This window comes from Podarcis pityusensis, assembly GCF_964106645.2.
Source record: "Podarcis pityusensis genome assembly, chromosome: 11".
Taxonomy (NCBI): domain Eukaryota; kingdom Metazoa; phylum Chordata; class Lepidosauria; order Squamata; family Lacertidae; genus Podarcis; species Podarcis pityusensis.
The window spans coordinates 36,245,762-36,271,067 of record NC_138036.1 but is presented as its reverse complement, the minus strand read 5'-3'; the positions used below and the strand labels follow the sequence as shown (position 1 = coordinate 36,271,067).

Sequence of the window (25,306 nt, the reverse complement as noted above, 5' to 3'; positions counted from 1 at the left end):
TTGTATAATGATGAGTATGCTGTCCTGTACTACTTGGGAGAAAGATAGGAAAGAAAGATTTTAAAAAATAAATTCACAGACTACTGGGGTGTAGACTTAAGTTACAGAAATAGTTTGCTTGACTAGATCATGTGTATATAGATGCCTTCATAATTTCCTCAGTTTTACTTGCTAGTTTGTTCTGAGAGAGGAGGGAGGATGATAGAAATTATGCAAATTTTCTATGCATGTGTGCCAGGTTGCATGTTACTTCTGAAGCCTGATCTGAAAGCTATAGATCATACTCTTAAGGTGTAATGTTTCCATGATGCCAAATGCTTAAAGTGGCCATCAGTCATTCGGATCTGTCTTTCAGATTGATCCTGGGATATATATACATGGACCTTTTAACATTTGAATTCTTCAGTTATCTTATCCCTTAAAGATAGTTGGCACCTTAAGTTTATTTCAGCAAGCGATAGAAAATTAACCTGAAAATTCATATATAGGTGGCACCTAATCCCTAGAAAATTGGCAGTGATCCCTCCTGGCAGCTCACCATGTTGCTGGAGGGGCTGCCCCACATCTGGTAATCATCTCCACATGTGGTGGGAATGTACAAAAATCCAGCATTTCTGGGTTTTGCTATTCTAAGAAATTAATAAAATTAACAGAACAGCAATTGGAAGTCAAACCAGAATTAGCTTTATTAAATATACCTCAAGACAACAATCTGGATTTACATAATATAGAATTAATAAGGCATTTATTACAAGCTACAAGACACAATATAAACAGATACTGGAAAGAACTTTCTGGCACAACGATAAACAACTGGTACAATCTATCTGACTATTAGCAGTCACTGCAAAATTATCTTCTCTTAGCAGAGAGCTGATAGATAGACTAGACAGCTAATACCACCATTTCCTTTCCCAGAAGCCCTTCACCACTAGTATAATCTAGATGGGATTATACTTACTTGATTATACTCTTGCAATCAAGAGTAATCAGAGCAGAGTAGTTTTGACTTCGCAAAGAACATTCGTCTGCCCACTATTGTGGGCACTTTATGTGGGGCTGCATTCGTTGAGTGTTTTCTCTACAGCAGGGGTGTCCAACAGGTCGATCCCAGGGAGGTTTTGGTAGATCATGGTAGATCGCTGGCTCCTCCATCCAGCCTCAGCCCCTTGCCCCATCCTCTTGATCGCTAGAGTTAAAGTCTGAGTTTTTGCAGCGAGGCTGACGGTCTCATTAGCGATCTCTTGATGAACGCCATATTTTATTTATTTGACCTAAGCCCCTAAATTAACAAATATTTCCTCCCTAAAAGATGCTCAACAACATTGAACTGACCCCCCCCACAAAAAACGGCATATCTCCCTTAAAAAGGGGGTAGGTCACTGCCAGATTTTAATCGTGTGAGTAGATCGCAGTCTCTTTGATTTGGACATCCCTGCTCTACAGTATAGCCCTCTCAGTGCCTGAGGATCTTCAGGGAATGCTTTATTCTAAACCATGCTTTTTTGCACTTGTAAGATCAGTAGGGACAAAGCACAAGGCCTTTGCAGTGATACCAACATTATGGAACTTATTTTAAAAGAGAGGTTTTAGGGTTGGCCTTGTTGCATTTTTTTATGCATAGAGATGTTTTCATTGCACCAAATCATTAAGGGTTAGTGAGGTCATTTAAAAATTACTATATTGGCTGCAGCTGAGTTGTTTTATGCTATTTTATTGTTCGAGGATCTTGTGTTTTTACTGGAGGCTTCTTTGGAAGTATGTAATAAGGAATGTCCAATTAGTAAAAATAAGAGTGCAAAGTAGGAAAGTAGTCCTCTCCAATAAAAAGTCAGTATGCATTAAGATGAATTAATACTCCTGGGTCAAAAAAGTAATATTGGAAGCTTTATATACGAAGAGCAGTACTAACATAGATTGATGTAATAAAAAAAAATCCTAGACCATAAATGTAATTATGTAATCTTTTGGAAAAGTGGAAGCAGATATAAACAGTGAATTGTCAAGATACAAATTGCTTTGTACATTTTCAGTGTGATGAGAAATAAATGGTATACTAGGTTGACTTGTCAATAAAGTGTGATTGGACACTGGTGTGACCTTTTTATGTGTATCCTTTAGTGAAAGCTTCATTTAATGAATTACAGCAGTTTGAAGACAAATCGGCTTGAAGAAATGTTTCCAAATGCAATTAAGATTAAGCTGGTAAAGGTTGATTCCAAATGTGAATGGTAAACATATGATGGCTAGTCCATATTTAGATATGTAAACTGAGTATTTTATAATGCATAGCTTTGTTTTCCTCTTGCCCATGCTCCCAAGAATATTGGAAATGGTTCTGTAGCAGTAGTTATTGAGAAAAAGAGAGTAAAATTTGCTCATAATAGGGCAAGAACTATGTACCCTGCCTTGAGCTCCTTGGAGAAAAGGCTGAGAAATAAATGAAATTAAACAAACTGACAAACAAATGGCATTTCTAAACAAACTAACCAAATCTTCCATTACCAAAACCTAAATCAGCTGCAATATACGTATGAATGGGAACACGGGTGGCGCATGGGGTTAAACCACAGAGCCTAGGGCTTGCCAATCAAAAGGCCAGCGGTTCGAATCCCCGCAACGGGGTGAGCTCCTGCCAACCTTGCAGCTCGAAAGCACGCAGTGCAAGTAGATAAATAGGTGCCGCTCCGGCGGGAAGGTAAACGGCGTTTCCGTGCACTGCTCTAGTTTGCCAGAAGCGGCTTAGTCATGCTGGCCACATGACCTGGAAGCTGTACGCCGGCTCCCTCGGCCAGTAAAGCGAGATGAGCACCACAACCCCAGAGTCGTCTGTGACTGGACTTAACTGTCAGGGGCCCTTTACCTTTATAAGTATGAATAAGATTGGTCTGAGTGCTACTCTTGGATAAGAAATATGTGTTTGTTTCTAACAACCAAACCAAACACACCTTGAACTGAAGATGGAATAAAGAGTAATATTAACACTTGCAGTTCAGGGAATTCACACTCTAATTTACCTTATTTTTTTGCAGATAATTTGGATTGTATGAACTGAAACACAAGATAATTTAATGTCTCAGATCAATGGTAGACATGGTTTCTAAATCAGTTGAGCTACATTTGCTGAAAGTTTAGTCTTACATTATATTTATCTGACTTTGTAGTATCTTTCTCTCATCAATTGCCTTGACAGATCATAGTCTGGATTTTTTACACACAAGCATTCAGTAGCCTGCTGTGAGAAGTAACCAGAACTAAATTCCCCATGCATCTACAATGAAAAACACTGGCTGATGTTCTGAGAACAATCCCCAGGAGAAGTGACCAAAGGGGGAAAACTTCACAGATGTATTCTAAAAGCCCAGGGAAATTTTGCAGATAAAGCTGATCGTTACATACACCGTGGTCTACCTAAAGCTGTATATTTGCTGTATATTGGAAATACAGTGGTACCTCAGGTTAAGTACTTAATTCGTTCTGGAGGTCCGTACTTAACCTGAAACTGTTCTTAACCTGAAGCACCACTTTAACTAATGGGGTCTCCTGCTGCTGCTGCGCTGCCGGAGCACGATTTCTGTTCTCATCCTGAAGCAAAGTTCTTAACCTGAAGCACTATTTCTGAGTTAGCGGAGTCTGTAACCTGAAGCGTATGTAACCCGAGGTACCACTGTAATGGGACAATGGCAACACATAATATAAGCAAGTTTTTAGGGGCTTCATTCTGCCCATGCCCTTAGGTGTACTTGGAAGACCTTTCCAAGTTGGAGCTATGTACCCAGTTATGAATTGATGCTGTATATATAGTCTCGCACATAGGTAACCAGTCCTGCAGGCTGTTTGTGGGGAAACTCTTCAGAACTAGTGTTAAGAGGTATGGAAAGGCCATTACTTTACTTCATAGCAGCGTGAGCCCCTTTTTCTTCTTTGTTTGCTGGCACTGGGACCCTGATGTTTTTGATCACCATCAGAAGAACAGCATTTCCTCAGATTTCTTCTGTGAACTGTCACCAGTCCGCTCAAACAGTCCTTATCTTGGCCCAATGGGAACTTCTGCCTCAGGATCAGGATTCTTCATCCTCTGTATTCTCACTATAGTTTGACATGTTGAAAATGCTGCTGCCTTCCCATCATACCCTGCTCATAGCTTATTGATTTATTTAAATAATTTCTAAATTGCCTCTCTACAGCACATTATATTCAGTGCAGCTCACAGTGAAACAAGGACAGATAGAAACTATGAAATGATAAATATAAACAAACAATGAAACATTAAAAAGCAGTTAAAACATCAATGAAGGCAAGTCAGAAGAAGGCTCACTCAAATAAAGGTGTCTGTCAAAAAGTCAGGCAGTGCCAGGCACCAAGCAAATCTTCCTAGGCAAACCTTTCCATAATCTGAGCACTACAGTTGGGAAACCACCACCACCACCCCTTGCCTCCCAGAGCGATCTCATACACTCTTGATGTAGCTTGAAAAGGGAACACCGAAAACCTCTGTAGTGAAATGGAGTTCCCAGGCAGATTCTTATTGGAGAAGGAGATCTGAAGACATCCCAGCCCCAAGCCAACCTATTGAGCTGAGCCTGAAAATAAATTGCCAGTTACCCATGTTGGTAAATGATCAGAGTAATGTGCTATGATCTACCCCCTGACAGAATTCTGCCGACTTCAATCTGGACAGCTGAAGTTTCTGGACTCTCTTGAAGGGCAATTCCATGTAGAATGTAGTATACATAATTGAAACTGGAGTTTCTAATTTGGCCAGACTGGCCCAGATAATAACTGTGGGTCTAACAAGTCCCCATGCTGGAAACTAGATACTTGTGTACTTCTGAACACTTATTTGGACAACAGTAGTGCATTATTATTATTATTATTATTATTATTATCGCTTCAAGCAAATAACCTATTCAGTACTGTAATCCATTCTTAACAATGCTTTAAATATAAGCATTTTGCCCAATGCTAGCATTTTGCATTGATTGCTTGAGCTGTTTTGGAGGTGCTGGTGCTTTAATGCCCATTAGCATTAATGAGATATTCTTAGCAATGTAGGAACTAAGGCTCCAGTGAGTACACACACACACACACACATCTGGAAATGATGAATTATGGTGCATGTTATGTAGCAAATATATGGTTGTTTAATGGGCTTATACCTCACACTGAGAGAGTGTGATATGGTGGGCAGAGTCAGGAGAGCAGGAGTCAAAATCCACACTTACTTGTGAAGTTCATTGGTGCCTGTGGGCAAGTCATCCGCTCATTATGTGCATCACAGGAGAGGGTGATGCAAACAAAAACACATATCATAGTAGCAAACAATAACAATAACCCCACTACACACAGTTTAAAAGACTGTACATTGTTTAATTAGCCAGAGGCCTAGAGAGAAGAGGCACGTTTTTGCCTGGCACCTACATATTTGTAACAAAGGCACCTGGAGGGCCTCCCTGAGGCTAACATTCCACAAGTGAGGAGCCACCACAGAAAAGGTCCATTCTCACGTTGCTGCCCTCCTGCCATCTCATGGAGGAGGCACACGAAGAAGGGCCTCAGTTGATGATCACAGGTCTGAGTTGGTTCATATGAGGAAAGGCGGTCCTTGAGGTATTGTGGCCTGAGCCATTTAAGGCTTTATAGGTCAATATCAGCAGTTTGAATTGGTCCCAGAAACTAACTGGCAGCCAGTGCAGTCAGGCCAAGATTGGCATTATATGCTCAAACCATCTTGCTCTGGTAGGCAACCTGGATGCTGAATTCTGCAACGACTGAAGTTTCCAGTAGAGGTTATAAGAGCATAGATGACAGAAGTTAAGCTATCCCTGCCCAGATAGGGGGGCAACTGGGTAGCCAGACGCTATAACCCATGTATGCTAATGTATGTTCTGATCAACCCTAAGTTACAAGACCGGAGTTTCAGTTGGCTCACACATATCCAGTCTTCAAATGGTAGGATCTGGGCAAGATTTTTTTTTAAAAAATAGGGCTTATTACATGTAATCTTGCCTAGAGGTTTCAAAGGAGGGAATAAAAGATATAATCCTACAAAACTCCATGAGAGAGTGAAGATGACAGATCAGCATCTGTGACCTTCCTGACATAAACAAGTGGAGCCACTTGAGCAATTCTATAGTTGAGTCGCCAACACCTCATGATAAACTAGCAAGGGCTACAGATAAGGTTAACAGGACCAATGGGGTGCAATTACTGATCTCCAAGCAGGGATTGTCCACTAGAGTAATAAACACTGTTGTGATTACCCATTCAGACTGTATTTTTTAAGCAGATATCTGTGATGGTGTGGCCAGATTACTGCCAGAAGTGGGCAGGGTAATACCCAGGTATGACCTTATCAACTTTATGCAGATAGGCTGCCCATCGTATGTGAGGCAGTTGTGACATTCTGTACTGCTGGTGGAACTGTGTTTGTGACTTCTGCAGCATTTTGAATTTAATTGTTAGTTCTTTGGTATAATTAGCACAAAGCGACTTTTAGTTTGTAGTCCCTGCTCAACTACGAACTGCTCTGTTTGTCACTGTTTGTCAACCTTGGACAAGTCATCATCTAACCTACCTCACAGGCTGTTGTGAGATTAAAAATATCACTCTGTACTCCTTTTCTGGAAGCCGAGGATGCATACGTAATTTTTTTAAACATACAAAGAAGAAAAGTTACTGGGAGTGATTACGATTTGAGCACTTAGGGTGGAAATCAGTGTTGTACTATGATGAACGTTCCATCTGTACAAGCATTTCAGCTTGCCAGACAGAAACACCCCTATCCACTGTGTGTGTTTTGGGGGTCTCCTGGCCCCCCTCAACCCACTTTAGGGATATGTGGGGAGGAGAGGGGAGAAAGCACCATTGTACCATCAGAAGTCTTTATTCATGGCTTCCACTGATAGAACTCATTAGGTGAATCCCACCTGTAGGGTTTGCTCTGCCAGTATGCATTAACACCTTTGTGAGTGGATCTGCTAACAATGAATACTGGTGTATCTGAAGAAGTGTGCATGCACACCAAAGCTCATACCAATAACAAACTTAGTTGGTCTCTAAGGTGCTACCGAGGGACACGGGTGGCGCTGTGGGTAAAACCTCAGCGCCTAGGACTTGCCGATCGCATGGTCGGCGGTTCGAATCCCCGCGGCGGGGTGCGCTCCCGTCATTCGGTCCCAGCTCCTGCCAACCTAGCAGTTCGAAAGCACCCTCGGGTGCAAGTAGATAAATAGGGACCGCTTACCAGCGGGAAGGTAAACGGCGTTCCGTGTGCTGCGTTGGCTCGTCAGATGCAGCTTGTCACGCTGGCCACGTGACCCGGAAGTGTCTGCGGACAGCGCTGGCTCCCGGCCTATAGAGTGAGATGAGCGCACAACCCTAGAGTCTGGCAAGACTGGCCCGTACAGGCAGGGGTACCTTTACCTTTAAGGTGCTACCGGAAGGATTTTTATTTTATTTTCTCTCGACTATGACAGACCAACACGGCTACCTACCTGTAATGAATACTGAGGACAGTATAGTAGGCAACTTATTTTCCAGACTCCAGGTCTAACTAAGCATTTAATTGCTAGTTGCAGCTGTTGGATAGTCTGAATAGATTTATTGATGTAAGCTATATAATTCAATAAGCTGCTAATAAACACACTGTTTTCATTTTAGGTAGATGCCATGGAAGGTGAACCCCGGAGTTTTATCTTTATGAGTGAGGATGCAATGACAAATCCAGACAAACTGATGGTTTTAATTCACGGTAGCGGTGTTGTTCGAGCAGGACAGTGGGCAAGACGGCTTATTATAAATGAAGATCTGGACAGTGGCACTCAGATTCCATACATTAAAAGAGCTATTGAGGTAGGATATTTATTTGGCCTTTTGAAATATGTTTGTTTTTTATACTCAACAATTTTTCACAATATTGTGAGATTTTATTTTCTTAATGTACATCAAACTTGTATATAACTGCCAATTTTCTTTAGATTTCTAAAACTTTTGCATAATAATTCTTTTATTTGAGGAAACAGTTGTTGTTTACTTACATTGAATACTGTTATAGGAACTGCCGTGTGGTCTTTGGAGAAGATAAATCAATCGAAAAATCTTTTTAAAACTACTGATGTTTTCAGTTGAATTTCATCAGCTTGAAGTTTTCCTTATCTCCATCTGAAGCACAAATTGTTCTGTCTATTATTACAGGAAGTTGATCCTAGAAGGCATTTGAACTTGTACCCTTACAGAAAGAGATGTTCTATGAAGCATACAAATGGACCTATTAAAATTAGTTGGACTAAGTCAGATTCTTAACACAAAACACGCTCCAGTGTTTCACAATGCCGTTCGAGCTTTTAACACACCCACAGAGGAATACTCCCATGAAAACAAAAAAGGGAGCGTGACATAGGTAATCTCCCCCCCCCCCAACTGTCTTCCAGTGTATCTTGCAGCAGTAATAATGTCCCAAAGAAAGTCATGTGGGTTATGTCAGGAGAAAAAACACATTGGAAACATTTTACCCAATACGTTAATTTTTAAACCGAAACTAAGAAACTGACACAGACAGTTTTACAGTAACCTTTTCAGCTCCAAGCAGAATTCTAATGTGTCTTGTTGGGTGATAAAATGTCCCAAAATAAAGCTGTCCATGGTGTGTCAGAAGAAGGGACTTACCTGCTTCTGTTCATTTTTTGCTTTAAAAAACCACATAGGATTTATTTACTCATTTCTATCCCATTTATTTATCTATAAAATGTATAAAATGCTTAATATGAAAATAAATTTCTTAAGTGCTTTATATAAAACATTAGAAAAAATTAATAAAATTTCATATAAAAATATAACAGTTTTTAAAAAGTTGATTAAACACAGAACAAAAATATGTAAAACTGAGCAGTGCTCAAAAAGAAAAAAATAGTTTAAGAATTAGAAATCAGAGTCCAGGAAATCTTTAAGAAGCATTTATAACTGGTTACTATCTCCACCTCCTGAACCACCTGTTGAAAGGCATTCCAAAGGGTGAGTGCTACCACTGAGAGAGCTCATTTCTGTGTTGTCACCAAGTGACAGTCTGCTGGTCATAGAATGACTAGCATGAGATCCTTGAAAAATCTTAAGGTTTGACTTGGTCTGTACATGGGAGGTGATCTGCTACATTAACACTGGGATTTTAACCCCCCCCCCCCCACAATTTGTAATGTTCAGTTGTTTTTCTTGGGATTTTTTTGGGGGGTGGGGGTGGGTCCTGGGTGCTTTAGTTTGGAAAGAAAACTGTAAATGGTAAAGTGAGTGACAGTTGTGCAGGTGATGACTAATTAGACCATACTGTAGAACTACTGAATAAATTCTGCAACGAAAAAGTGCACTCAGGTAGGATTTAAGCTGTGTTTTTCGTTCAGTGGTTAAGCGGTGAATGTCTTCATTTTAAGACTTTCTGATGCTTCTGGTTATGATAAACCATGAGAAAATAAGTTTTGTAAATTTATAAATTACACATCTTTTTCTAGGCTATACTGTTTTGGGTGAAGCGTGCCTTCAAATATGGTTCAAAGCCTTGAACGGGGGTGTGTGTGTGTGTGTGTGTGTGTGTGTGTGTGTGAATGCAGGCCAATTTTCATTTTTACAGAAACTGTTTTAAAAGAGAATCATTGTTAGAGGAATTAGTATTATTGTGTGCTGAACCTAAACAACTTCAGTGGGGTTGAAAATGAAGGTTTCAGAGTTCTGCCATTTTTTCTTCCAAGTAACAAATACTAAAGGTCTGCTTTAGATAAAATTCTAACTTCTTCATCATTCTAATTTCGGGGCAGCCAACATGGTGCCCTCCAGGTGTTGTTGGACTACAGTTCCCACTACCTAACCATTGGCCATGCTGGCTGGGGCTAATGGGAGTTGGAGTTCAACAACATCCGGAGGGTCACAGGTTAGCCATTTAAGGTCTATGCTTTATTCAGCTGGGTAAGGGTCTATTGCCGGATCAGGAAATTTTAAAAGTGCAGAAATGGGGAGAATTGTTTCAGCACTGATTCTCTCTTTTTTTAAAATATGCATTTTTATTAGTTTTTACATATATTTTACAAACAGAACATCTCATCTCATCTTATACAACATTTTGGCTATTTTAGCCTGAGACTTCCATCAACCATGTCTAATGATTTTCAAACCTCATCTCTTAATCTTACATTTGTTATCCTAACTATTACTTTTAATAATCTATAACTTAAAATCCATTCTCATAAATCTTTTCTGCAATATTTCATACAGTTCTCCTTACAAAACGTCTTGTAGTCCTACAAGCATAGTCAGTTGGTTACAATTGTCTTTCAGATAACTCATATATTTACTCCAAGCTTTCAAGAATTTCTGGTCCCACTGGTTTCGAATTCTCCCTGTCATCTTACCCAATTCTGTGTAGTCCATCAGTTTCATCTGCCATTCCTCTTTCATCGGTAGTTCTTCCTGCTTCCATTTCTATGCCAAGAATACTCGTTTCAGCACTGTTTCTCATTCTCATCCAAAAAGTGTTTAACAGTCTCACCAGGTGAAGTAAAATTATTCCTATTCTTCTGCAAATCTCCAATATACACTCTCTGGTGGGCTACTAGATCCATCTCTAGATTGGATATGTGCAAATAAAAGCTCTTAATTCCGCATATGTACATGCATTTCATGTACATATGGTAGAAGTATTCATTTCAGTATCTGATTCGGGTCCATAGATTTGGGAAGGGCTTGTGAAAACTTCCCTGCTCTCAGAAAGCCTCATAGGTTTGAAGTACATTTGGCTTCAGAGCCAGGGATTGGTCGTTCTGGTGGATTCTTGAAGAGGTATATCTTATTTAATAATAATCTTTATTGTGGTCCAACGACCCATAACATGGATTCAGAATAAAATACAGATTCATACAGACAACCCCCTAGGAAAGGAAGACCAAGCTTTATTTGTTTAGTCATGGGTATGTTGATCTTTGATTTGTATCACTACTGAGAGAAACTTTGCCACGGCCATTGTGATATCATTGGACTTATCGTCCAGAAGATATTTGATATAGTAGGCTTCAGATGGACCCGGCCGATTTGCCAATAGTGGCTTAATCAGTAGTTCCCTAGCTTGACCATATTGTCCCCAATGCAATAAAATATGCCTCATGCAGTCGACGTCCTGAGACATTGTATATCTTATTTGTTGCAGCAAGCATTTAGCATGTATTTTCACATTTTGGCTGAGAGTCCAAATCCAAGAACTGCACAATTAGTTCCCTATCCAATAAGGTTTTGTGCCCATGCTTCTCTATTAGTATGTCTCTTAATTTCCTGGTGCTGTATGGGTTGTTGCTGTTGTTTTAACTGAAGGGACTTTTAGAAGTGAGAGGTAAGATAAAAAGTAAAAAATACTTACTTGCATACGCTAGCTCTTGTGCCCGCCTGAAACAACTCTGGATTTTTGTCGTTAAGTTTTATATGATTAAGTTGGTCATGATAACAGTTTTGAAAATATGTTTAATAAGATACTGAATGTAAAAAAAAAAGTTCTTCCTTATCCCAAACATACATATACAAAAATAGGAAATACTGAGAGCATAGACATACAGTGGTACCTTTGTTTAAGAACAGCTTAGTTTAAGAACATCTTAGTTTATGAACAACTTGGATTAAGAACGCTGCAAACCCGTAAGTAGCTGTTTTAGTTTGTGAACTTTGCCTTGGAATAAGAACATGTTTCGCTTCTTGTTGAGTGTGTTCCATTTATAAATTGAGTCCCCCACTGCTATGGGAAAGCACACCTTGGTTTAAGAACGCTTTGGTTTAAGAACAGACTTCCGAAACGGATTAAGTTCATAAACCAAGGTACCACTGTATATGTTTTATTTCCTTTTAAAAAATGTGTGGTAGTTATATATTTATTCGCAATACATAGTGCCTGTTAAATTCTGATTGAATGGATTTATATCCAAATGAATTTTATACAGAAACTTTATAAGTAGGTAATTAGTCATAAATTTGTCTAAGTTCAGTCAAAGATTGCTTAAAGAAAATTGAGAGGGAAGGTTAAATGCTTGGAGTAATATTGAATGACAGGCTATATAAGCCCACCCTAGCCCCCATGCCAGCAAAGGAAAACAATGAGATGACAGCTCTAGTGTTTGGAGAGAGGTTGTTAACGACAGCTTATTCCTTTATGATTTCAACTCTTGACAGAAGACAGGTCTGCTTGTTGCATCATGGCAGATGTATCATTACCTTCTGGCCCTGTCATGACTGAATTGGAATAAACCCACTTGCAGTTCTGAAAATCCAATTACTTTGTGGAAGTTTGGGCACTGTTTCTATGATTCATGCGTAGTTGTGTATAAACCTCATCTCAGTGGCTGTTTACTTCTGAATTCTAATAGCGTTCTAAGAATTTTAATTCTGAAGATCACAAAATGAATTAAATGTATGGTGGTGTTTTCTTTGTGTCCTGATAAATCATTATTATGGTCATACAATATCTGCAGCATTATTTTGTTGCAACTTTCTCCATTAAGCTAGAGAAATTACTATTAAATCTTGCTAGATATATATGTATTTTGAAAGGTGCATTTTTCTGTTAACCATTAAGCATTGGAAAATGCCACCTAGTGAATATTTACAGTATTTTATGTTTCTTGTGTCTGTTTTTCATTTTGACAATTAAGTGGTATTTTCTGTGGGTTCATATGGATATTAGAATTCAGCATTTTTACCACTTTAACTTGTGGGATACCTCACAGTGACTCTGGAGATTAGACAAGAGAGAGAGGAGGTGTGGATTTATGAAAGTATGTCAAAAGCCTTGGGGTTTGGGTATGATCAGAATTTCAATGGCGGTTGAGATGAGTTTAAATGCTTCGAAGCCATGCATAAAAATCATGTTTAATTTCTGTCATATTGTTCTTTTTTAGTCACTCTGATGTCTTTTTCAAATCTGCTTTTCTCCAGCTTTGTGCTACCATATCCAAGATCTGTGTCCCTCCCCCGCTTTGTATTTCATTTTAACTGCTGATCCCTTTTCTGTGGTGCTTCTGCCTTTAATATCAGCTGAAGAGGCCTGAATTGCTGAATCAAAGCTGTTTTGGGAGGGATACAGTGTTTAAGATTGTGCAGGGTGAGAATCTCTGGGTAGAAGGTAACACTTCCTGCAGTTATAATCAATGCACTTGACACTTTCAAAGGGAGGAGAAGCCATGACTTGCTCAGGGGTTAAACTTTTTAAATAACCTCCCCAGGGAAAGATGCCGTCAATAAAACATAATAATTAGTTGAAGATTCTTGAGTGGTATTGGTTAAGAATAAAAAGATTAGAGACAGGGAAGGTCTTTACATTTCTTTTGTTTCTTAACCTTTAACTTTAGTTTAAATTTAATGTAGCTCTTAATTAATCTGTTTTTACTGTCTTTTAGCTGCAGAAATCTGTGTATCTTCTTTTTAACAATAAAGTAACTGTCACAACTCATGGTTCTTCCTATGGCCAGTAAACCCACCTCTTTCCCCTTCCTGTATATACAGCAGCATTCAACTAAACAAAATATATAGAATAAATAAAAATTAATTTTTCACTAACATTTAGTCAGTTTTACATATCTACATTTAACATACCCATGTGGATAAAGGTCAAATGGAATCTGTAGCAGTTGAAGGCAAGGGCTTGGAGTCAGGGAAAATAAGAAGCCAAATTTAGGCTGTTTTCATATATTATTATTGAAATATCTAGTAGCATGTTTAAAATAAAAGATTTACATACTTCTGCATATGGTATGAAGCTTGCGGTTTTCAAATTCAGGAGGTTATTTAAATGCCTCCAAACAGTGTGTGGGAAATACTAAATACTGATAAATAATGTATGAATTGGTTTAGTATGAAAGAGTCCTAACCTTCATTAATTATTTATTTAATATTTCCACTTTAAGGAAATGTAAAGAAAAATGAAATCTTGACTGTAGTTTGGGATAGTAACACTGATTGTTCCTCTTTCATGGTGCTTTCAAATGGTTCATAAAGAGTTGAGCTTTATTTTGTATACTTTTTAAATACTTACACAGTTATGAATTTATAATTTCTCTTACAATTGCCACACACTCTTAATTCCCTTCCATTTTTCATTGATATTTCCATTCTCCAGACTGGATTACCGCAGTTTCTCTTTGTGGGGCTGCCTTTGAAGTTGGTCTGGAAGCTGCAGCTAGTGCAAAATACAGCAGATTGACTGCTTACTGGAGCAGGATATTGCTAATGGGCTAATTTCAGAGTGACAGTTTTGGGGTGTATGAAGTCCTATACTGTACAGCTTGGGACCAGAATACCTGAAAGATCATCTCACCGCTTACCGGTGATCACTGCGCTCTGCTAAAAGATGCTAAGCCCTTGGTATTAGACTAGTGGTTTTCAACTGTTTTGAGAGCACGGCTCCCATGACCAACCACATTCTTTCTGTGGCTCCCCTGTAACGGAAGCCACTTACCCCGGCGTTTCTGTTACAGTATGCGCATAAGTGGGGATTTTCCCATTCTGCCCCCACTCCATCTCCCCCACCCCTTTTTGGCACCATTTTGGGTGTGCGTGTATGTGGGAGAGCATGTGTTGACAGGAACCCAAGTGATGCCTTTGCTCTGCAGGGCCGAGCTGGCGCCCCAGCCTGCCTTTCCCGAAATTAGTGTGCACATGTGTGGGGAATGGAGAGGGCAACACAAGATTAAGATCAGAAGCAGAAATATTTTGTTATTGTGGGGAAAGCGAGAAACACACAGCACAGGTTCTGCATACGTGGTTCTCTTCCCATAAAGCTGGGTGACTGTTATGGAAAAGGGGGGGTTGCCGGGGGGGGAGGTAAAAAGAAATAGAGGGGAAGGATGTTGGGGATAGGAGCGAGAAACAGAGAAGACACTGCTCATTTTCAGGGTTACTTTTAAATCCCTATTTATAGAGCACACACATCCAGGCACACATACCATTATGCTACTTGGCTGTTTTTCAAGCCCTTTGTGTAAATCTAAGGAACTGTTAGTTATTGAAGCTGGGGAGGATTTGTTGTTGTTGTGGGGAAAATATTTTAATAATAATAAAAATAAATAAATAAATAATACTATTTTTTTATTTATACCCCGCCCTTCCTGGTTCAAAAACCGCGCTCAGGGCGGCTAACAACAAATTTAAAACACTTTAAGAAGTAAAACAGTCATGCAAAAGTGTTTCCCCACTTCTTTTTTTGCTGCTGTTATATTTTGGGAAGAAAATGGGCTGCAAGTTAAAGCTGCTGGTTCCCTGGAATGTTCCTCAGAGAGAAAGAGAGAGATATATAATGCAAGAAGATATGGGCTGCAAGTTAAGGAAAGGACGGCCCCCTGGGGCTCCCCTGCACTCAGGTCACCCCAGGGTGCCACAGCACACTGGTTGAAAACCAATATATTAGACAATTTATCAAGAAAAGGTGACAATTTTACACAGGTCACAAGTATCTCTGCATGTGCTAAAGTGAAGAAGAATATAGCATGATGATCTGCCATGGTGTGCTATGTGATGTGGCAAAATGCTTTATAAAGGTTCTGAGGCTGGACTACAGAATATCCAGAAGATAGTCATTTTGTAATTAGTATACTTTTATTATACCTCTTTCAAAACTTTACCAGTCAGTTTACCAAGATGTGCTTTTTAACTGTTCAAATGCCAGCCCTAATAGGGGCATATGAATGTATTTATGATTCAATCCAACCGCCAAAGCAAAGTTGATTTTTTTTAAAGCATGTGTCATTATTTAAAATACCCTGCAATTCAACAGGGAGAAGTGCTTGCTAATTCAGACCATTAAATGTATAGTTCAGTAACATTCTTCTGCCTGATAAGCAGCAGAGTATAGTTCTATTACAGAAATTCAAGTGTTTTAATCCTGTCATGAACCGTCCTACCATAAGTAATCAAGGAATAAATTTGGCATGGGGTTCTCGTGCAAAATTATGTGGTTTCATAATCTTTTGAAAATTCATCATTCTTTTGAATAATAATAATATGTCATTTTTGATCATTTTTTAAAAAAAAGTTAAATAGTTCTATGAGAACAAACTGTAATTGTTGATAATTGTCTTTTTTCTTGAAATTAACAAATTATAACATCAAAACATTTCCAGTGAGGTATGTAGTAGGTCATTTGCTGCTGCAGGCATTTTCTCTCCCTTCAGGATGTGCTTGTTTAGTTTCTCTCACTTTCTGCCTGTGGCACTGTACAGTGAAATTCAGACATGTTCTTTCCCTCCAAGGAATCTCTAGGGTTGAATATAACTTATACAAAATTAATAAATGGTGTTGCTTTTTCATTATCACCCTTCCAGTGCAATTTGCTATGTGTTCCCTGTTTGAAAAAATATATTGTTTAGGTTACATTTCTTATAGGAAAGCAGTGTTTCTACTTAATTTTTTTTACCGTATATGGGGAAAGGGTGGCTAATGGAGTAGATGTCATAACTATGATTGCATATAACTGTTTTTGCAGTTGTATGGTGGGGATGGCAGAGCTACAGTACTAAAGAAGTCATGATGTCTGAACAAAGATATTGAACATGTTGCAAGGCCTTAAACCTAAAAGCATAGTCAGTAGTGAAAATTAGGCTCAGATATGGAATCATAAAGCATGGCATTCTACTAGATCAGCAGCCACCTTCTAACTACAATAACTTCACTAAGCTACCACAAAAGCACAAACCTATGCACTGAAACTTGTTTGAAACTAAATTTCCTGTTGGCTGTAGCTATCCAACAGAAAGATTTTGTACAAATGAAGAAAGCAACCCCTGTTATCATTTGCAGAACCTTGATTGAAGTTGGGACATGGATCACATCACTGTGTCATGGTTTCTACCAGAAACCCTCAGGAGCTATAGTTTTGAGTTCTGTAACCCCTCAGAGAACAAGAATCTCAAGGGTTCCTTGGGGAATGGAGAGCTACCAGTTTCAGTGTATATATAATGTAAGAGCACATAAGTAGATGGATTTTAGATGATATTTCTTAACTTGTTTGAAACTAAATATTTCTATTTACAAATGACAGGTGCAATTGCTATTTTCTCACAATGTTGAATTATGAAATTCCAAAATATTTTATAGTTTTATATTGGCTCTTAGACATCACATCAAATGAGCACATTTTTTCACATATCAGAATGAGAAAATGTGGTTTCTGAGCATGCTACCAGGCTCATGGAAATATCTTGGTTATTTCCATTTTATAACCTTTTTATAAATTATTAAACTTAAAAGCACTTTAAAATTGTTTTAAATTTTGGTGGATGTGTAAGTAGTAAGATAAGGCAGAAGAAATGAATCCCCGCGACGGGGTGAGCTCCCATTGCTCGGTTCCTGTTCCTGCCAACCTAGCAGTTTGAAAGCACATCAAAGTGCAAGTAGATAAATAGGTACCGCTCCAGCAGGAAGGTAAACGGCGTTTCCGTGCGCTGCTCTGGTTTGCCAGAAGCGGCTTAAGTCATGCTGGCCACATGACCCGGAAGCTGTACACCAGCTCCCTCGGCCAATAAAGCGAGATGAGCGCCGCAACCCCAGAGTCTGTCACGACTGGACCTAATGGTCAGGGGTTCCTTTACCTTTACCTTTACCAGGTGCACCAGATTTCACAGCACACAGGTTTCACAGACTAATGGCTGGTGAAAAAGGAGCTTTCTATCACATGTGGTGGTCTTGTGAGGAAACATTCAATTTTTGGACTGAAGTTTTCCATGAAATTGGTAAAATAACTAACCAAAAATACAGGTGAACTCCCAAATAATGTTATTGTTTATTTATTTTTTATTTTTTTTAATGATATTTATTAAAGTTTCACAAAAATACTGTTTATTTTTGATGTTTTTTTGCAAATTATTTTATTGAAAGCCTTAATTATGTTTTGCATTGTAGCAGCCAGAATGGTAATAGCCAAATATTAGAAACAATCTCATCGTAATTTATTGAGTTTTTGGTACAAGGAAATTTGGCCTTGTTGGAAAACCTGACATTTAAACTGAAAGAAAAGGACCAGAAGCAGACAAATTTTATACCATATTGTACAAGTTTATTGAATATGCAACTTTATCACACAGCACTTTTCAACCTTCAACACATGGGACTCTATAGAAAACTACTTTTGGTCAGTCAGAGAATGCAGGAAAGAATTGATAATTATCCTTAACATATGTGATAACATGCTATGATCTCCCTTTATATCCTCTCTCTCTTGCTTTTCTCGTCATAATGCTTACTCTCTCCCACATATATGGTTTATTTTGTTATTGTTTTATTGTAGCTCATATATGAATTACCTAAGGTGTGTATAAAACTCAGTAAATACAATTTTAAAAATGAATCTTGGTGGTGCATGAGAGGATGACAGCTTGAAATTTCACATCATGAAAGAATCTATTTTTCTGTTGAAGTGAAATAGTTTTGTTACTTATAATAGTGTTATATTCAGTAATATTAAATATTGTGCAAATTGTTACATGTTCATATTTTTTTCAGAAACCTTTGACAAAGGTACCAAAAAAAAATTGCAAACAGAAAAATGTTTTCTTTAGTGAGATCTGTTGACTTTCAGACATTGGGTTTGTCTTTTGAATTCCAACACTTATCATCAGGAGAAACATGACGAAGACTAATCTAAAGTACACTTACCTAGTGCTGGGGGGGGGTGGAACTAGAAAAAGCTGCTTCCCTTCTGCCAGTGAGATCTTTCCACTGGAGCAAAGTTCTACCATGTGTGGAAGGAGTCTTTCCATCATTGATAGATGAAGTCTTGGTCCAATGCAATGTGAGATAATATGCAACACCGGCGCCAAGTGGGGGGGCAAAGCTTCCCCCAAATTTTCAATGAAGCCCCCCCCCCCCCCCCCGTTCTGGGGCAGCAGCGCACACACACTACAGGGCTTGCTTGTGTCACACATGCACACTGCTGGGGACGCACAACACAGTGCGTGTGTGCACGATGTGGAGATGTTGCACAGCTCCGGGCCCCCTCAAGCAGCATGTCTGATATGCAAGATCAAAGATGTACTATTTCAAATATTTGATCGTAGTAGCTTATGTAGTAAATCCATCTATCAAATGTTTTTGTTTTAAAATTTATATGCCAACTTTCTACCCCAAATGAGAACTTGAAGAGTCTCACAATGAAATAAATAATGAACACAAGATGTTAATAGCACAACCAAAGATTAAAATTATGAAGAAAAAATGAGAGCAAATACTGTAGTTGTAACTGCAAGGATGAAATTAGAATGTCTGCTTTACTCACATTCTGTTGACATTGGGAGCATATAGGATTAATTTTCAAGAGTTACTAAGTGGTTGTAGACTTATATTTTAACTGGTAGCTTATGTTTATTATATTTAAAATATTTATTAATGAGTGTCCTATGCAGAATAAAACATTTAGTAGCTATAATTATTGAAATAGGCTAATTTAGATATTGGAAGCATTGCTTTCCAATGTTGACTCATGCACCTTCATAAATGTTAAATTTCTCATGCCTGTTTAATTAAATAGGCAAATCTATCATATATATTTTTAACCAGATGACTTTCACATAATGTCTATTTCCATGTTCAGCTAGGCCTATTGTTTGTTTTATATCTTGCACTGTGTATTTATCTTCTGACTGTATTTCCCATGAGTCTCTGGTAAGTAGATCATGTAATCTGAAAATAATTTAATTTAGAACTGTGGGTGTAGGAGGCGAGAGAGGACTAATTAAAGGACATATGCAGGAGTCCATCTGGGTTGCTAGAATCATCCTTCACCAACTAAAATAAGTAATTTCTCTTGGGAAATACTTATCTGAAGTTTAGATATTTTAATAATTGTCATAGATAAACACATATAGATAAACCAGAATTATAGCATATTTTAGTGACGAGATTCACTTTAAAAGGGTGTGTGTGTCATAAAAAGACTTTCAGCACAAGCGTTATAGTGTATATATATATCAAGCTTGAAATAGATTCATCCACAGCAACTATGATAGAATTGTAGCATTGGAAGGGATCCCAAGGGCAACTGTTGGCTACTCATGTGTACTCTTCCCTCATGATTTCTCCTTTTTTCATTTCTTATACATGCCCTTCTTATGTCTCAGCTCCTCTGTAAGCTCCTTATTCAAAAACACTGGTTTCTTTTAAAAAATAAAATAATTTATATAATATAATTATATAAATATATAATTATATAATATAATAAAAGATTTCCCTTGTTTACAAAAGTACATGCATTGCCTTTTCTCAGGTTGTAAAGTCTTTTCTATATATGATGTGAGACATTAGTGTTGTAAACAAACAAACAAACCCTGGTTTCTTGCTTCCCACTTTTCTTCTTAGAATTGTCTGCATTTGTGCCTTCAGTATTTCACCTTTAAGAAATTCCTGTCCATTTTGGACTCCGTTTAAGTATTTCTGACCATCGGATCTCACCCAGTAGTTCTTTAAGCTTTTTGAAATCAGCCATCTTAAAGTCCAGAAGGCATGCCTAACTATACTCAGCTTTCCCTTGCCTCTGTATAATGAAACACAAGAGAGTATGACCACTTTCTTCCAGGATTCCAAGTACTTTCACTTCGTCATTCAGTTCTTCCTTGGAAGACCAAGTCCAGGAGAGATGACCTTGTTGCTTCTTCCAGCTTCTGGGAAATGAAATTGTCAGCAAAAGGCAATGGAGGAATTTGTTGGACCTTACATTCTTGGCAAAGTTTGTGTTCCAACAGATATTGGGGTAGTTGATGTCTCCCATTATGACTATATCTCTTTGAATATTTGGTAATCTGCACTAGGAAGTCATCATCCAAGTCTTCAGTCTGGCTTGAAGGTCTATAGCAAACCTCACAGTGCTGTTACTGTTGTTTCCATCCTCCTTTTTTTATTCTCAATCTGCCTTCCCTGTTCCAACTCTTGGATCTCTTCAGAAGTATACACACCCCTTACATATAATGCTCCTACTCCTCCCTTCCTGTTTGGTCTATTCCTTTTGAATAGGTTATACCCCTCAATTTCTATATTCCAGTCACGAGCCTCATCCTATCAAGTTATGTCACACCCATTGCTGTAGAAAGTATATAACGGGATGCTGACTCCCTGTAGAGGAAAGTCTGTTGCAATTCTTATAGCTGGAGCCAGTGTGGTGTAGTGGTTAAAGCGTCAGACTAGAATGTGGGTGATCTTGGGCCAGACATTGCCTCTCAGTCTCACCTACCTCACAGAGTTGTTGTGGGGATAAAATGAGGAAGGGGAGAACCACTTGCACCAACAAGCTCCTTACAGAAAATGTGGGATAGAAATGCAGTAAATAAAATAGTAAATAAAAGTCAAGTCTCTCATGAGTAGACCTAAGGTGTTTTTTGCATAATGTTTGGTTCATGTTATTTCCCCCTTTTTACTACAGTGGTTCAAGTATATAAATATGGGGGGTGGGGTGTTAAAAGTGCATGGTTCCTTGAAAATGGGTGTAATGGGGAGTGCTGGAAATATTGATAGTTTGAGCTGTAGTACAAATAATGTTTACATATTATACATTTTGGGTTGTTTCTTTGGGAGAACCCATTGCTAAATGATAAAGTATATTCTATTCATGTGGAAGGTCTGTGGTTCAATTCCTGGCATCTTCAACTAAAATGTATCTTGAGTCGCATAGCTGCAAAAGACATCTGATTGAAATCTTGGAGAGCCTCTGTCAGTCAGTGGACAGCACTGGGATTGATGCACCAAAGGCAGTTTCATATGTTAACATGATAAGCTACTGATTCCTTAGTACATAACATATTGTATGTGCAACTTCCTTTTGGATATTTCTTCAGGTATATGTGAGTTTTCAGGGAGAACGAAAAGATACCCATTTCTTATGAAACAACGGGATATGCAATTTGGTTATCAAAAATGTAATGAAGTAATGATTTTAGTTGTTAAGTGAAGAAATCGGCTGAATCTTAAGAAAATGTTTAAGAATACTTGAGAAAAATATTCAAATCTGTTGGTAGAAATCTAATTAAATGAAAAGGCTAATAAGATAAAATATTAATCTAAATGTGACTTATTCAGTTACCTTCCAGCTTATAATTGTTTTATGGTGATAATTAATGATGGGAACTGTTCTGGTTTTATCAGGAGGTATATACTTGTTCAGGTTTTGCTTTGCTGCTTATGTGGATTTTATGCTATGCAAAAGTTCATCACTTAATTGCAGTAAGTTTTCTCTGCATTGCTGAAGGGGCTAGGATATGCAGCTCTTCTACTAATTTTATATTTGAAAGTTTTTTCCCCATCCATCCAAATGTTTTTCTTATACAGTTGATAAAAGGTATGCTAATTCAGGGCTTTGTGGCCCTTTCCATTCTTTTCTACACTAATGAGTTGTACCCTCAGCCATAAAGAACCAATTCCATGCCGTGACCCTTGTCACATTTTCTTTGTGTGGTCTGACATTCAGGCACTGGTGATGGAAGCTTCTACCATTCAGCTATTGGTGTTCTTCCTCAGTGATGAGTTCCCTGATGTCAGTCTTATCAGCCACATTGCCCTGTATTGGGGGAAATTGTTGCTGAATGCTGCATGAGGCACTTTGCAGCTATTATCAACTGATACTTCCCTGCTTAGACTCTGGAGTTGACTTCCATACTGTGTCATCTTGAAGATGGGTAGAATGCCATAGTTGGCAGGTTTTGGTTTATGCTGTATACTGACTGAAGCTTAACAAATATTGTGACTTGGTGAAAACAATTTCTGAAAGCAGGTAGGATTTTTTTTAAATCCAAAATGGTTTTTGGGGGGAGGTTGGAAATGACTTGTTAAAATTAAGTTTGTAAAGGTGTATACAATACGTAGCTGCTTTCATCATAGTTGTAGAATCATTAAATGCAATTGAAATGCCGGAGGAATCTATTCATCTATATATAAAGACAAAAGTGGGGACTGTTCAACATATTGACCAAATCCAGGTCTTTTTATGTTTTGATATAGCTCATTTCAATTTCTCTGTGACTACTGTTAATTTGGTCTTATCCTGATTTTGCTTTTACTCAACAAACCTCAGTGAGCTACGTCAAGTGATAGTGGAGTTCTTATGAAGCAAGGTTTCCTAGAGCATTGGGAATGTCAGGAGGGCTCTGGCTAAAGTAAAACCAGAAGCTGCTGAGAGGGTGTTGAAACTAATGCAGATTAGGGTGGTGGTCTCTGGGGTCAGTTTCCCAAACAACTTTTGGCAATGAAGTTGCTGATGTTACAGGTGGGTAAAATGGCAAGGAAAAGGATCAGGACTCTTTGGAGCTTCAGTGATGTTTTTGTGTTCCTGGAGGAGTGGAAGGGAAAGAAAACCTTTTATAGCGAACTGTAGTCTATGAATCAAGCAGGTTGACATGCTGCTAAAATGCAAGTCTGCCTTGTAGGTGGGATGTCAAAGCATTATCACTGCATCTTGCATCTTCAAGTTCCCATCCAACAAATCTTTTCTCTGTGGTGAATGGTTATTAAACCCATATGTACAGTAGATAAGGGACGTGGGTGGCGCTGTGGTCTAAACCACTAAGCCTCTTGGGCTTGCCAATCAGAAGGTTGGCGATTTGAATCCCCGCGACGGGGTGAGCGCCCGTTGCTCGGTCGCAGCTCCTGCCAACCTAGCAGTTCGAAAGCACTTCAAAGTGCAAGTAGATAAATAGGTACCGCTCCGGTGGGAAGGTAAATGGCGTTTCCGTGCACTGCTCTGGTTTCGGTGTTCTGTTGCACCAGAAGCAGCTTAGTCATGCTGGCCACGTGACCTGGAAAAACTGTCTGCGGACAGACGCCAGCTCCCTTGGCCTGTAAAGCAAGATGAGCGTCGCAACTCCAGAGTCGTCTGCAACTGGACTTAACTGTCAGGTGTTGTTTACCCTTTTACAGTAGATAAAAAGGTGGTGGCACTCTCAGAAGCCTATTGTGGAAAATTTGTGAGGCACTTTGAGGATAAAGTTGCTTATATTTGTTAGGGACGCAGGTGGCACTGTGGTCTAAACCACTGAGCCTCTTGGGCTTGCTGATCATAAGGTCAGCAGTTCAAATCCACACAACCAGATAAGCTCCCTTTGCTTTGTCCCAGCTCCTGCCAACCTAGTGTGGGATATAAAGCTGTCAGTCAAGTCCAACATTCCGAGAGGACTAACTGCCTCTATGTGGCAGGCAGTTTTGTCAGTTGGTCGATTGGTTGGTTGCTGCAAGGAGAGTTAACTGGTAACTGCTCGGATGCAGTCTTCTCATGACTCACTACTATCTAGTATATAGTTTATCTGTTCAGCTAGTGCTTCAGTTAATGCAGCCAGAGCATGTGGACACCATGCTTGAAGTACAGTGGTCAACCGGCTGTATTCTTAACCCTTGCCCTTCATTGCCATCCCAATCAAATGTGGCTGTGGAGATGCTGAACTGATTCTTATATTCAGAAATGGGCTGAATGATGGTCAACAAACTGAGACTGAATCCTGACAAGTCAGAGGCACTGTGAGTAGACATTCATATGTCTGGAAAGTAGATGTTCAGTCAGTTTTGGGTGGGGTTACACTCCCCATGAAGGAACAAGGCTGTAATTTGGAGATACTCTTAGATCTAGCATTGTCATTCGAGGCCCAGGTGGCCTTAGGAGTGAGGAAGGCCTTTCCCAGCTTTAGCTGGTTTTTCAGCTATGGTTATTGGATAGGAACAGCCTATTCAGAGTGGTCCATGCATTATAATGTAGCTGCCCTTGAACATAGCTCAGAAATGTGCCAGAGATTTGACTGGTGCAGCCAGGAGGGATCATGTTGCAATGATACTCAAATAATTACATTGAGTACTATTTGCTTTTGAACCCAATTCAATGTGTTTGGTACTACTTTTAAAGCCCTAAATGGCTTGCGAGCTGAATATTTAAAGTTGTGCATTTCCCTGTTTCCCTGTTTCTGCCTGTGCTTTAAGATCAGCGGAAAGACTCTTCTTTTCATTGTTGGTGGAGGCTTGTCCAGTGGTGGTGATGGATAGACGCTTTTCCATAGCAGCATCCTGTTTATGGAATGCCCTTCCCTTACAGGCAAGTCAGGCATCAACACAGTTGTGATTTCAGCTCTAAGTGAAGATGTACCTGCTTACTTAAGCTTTTTAGGTTTTTAACGTACTTTTAAAAAACTGATAATTTATTTTAGGTTGTACTCCATCCTTGTATCAGTAGTGATGAGGGGCAGGCTATATAGATTTAAAATAAATGAATATAAATAAATTATTTATAGAATCTGGTGCCACAAAATTTGATGGTCACAGGCTTAGATGGCTTTGA

General features: G+C 38.9%; 1 protein-coding gene across 7 annotated transcripts in view; it reads left to right on the top strand.

Annotated features, from left to right (window-relative positions):
- The window catches only part of ARB2A (ARB2 cotranscriptional regulator A), a 209,202-nt gene that overhangs the window by 22,355 nt on the left and 161,541 nt on the right, over nucleotides 1–25,306 (top strand). For all 7 annotated transcript variants that reach the window (XM_080972935.1, XM_080972938.1, XM_080972934.1 and 4 more), the window contains one exon: nucleotides 7,663–7,854. In XM_080972935.1, coding sequence (XP_080829061.1) covers nucleotides 7,663–7,854 — 192 coding nt within the window. The remainder of the gene's footprint in view (nucleotides 1–7,662; nucleotides 7,855–25,306) is intronic.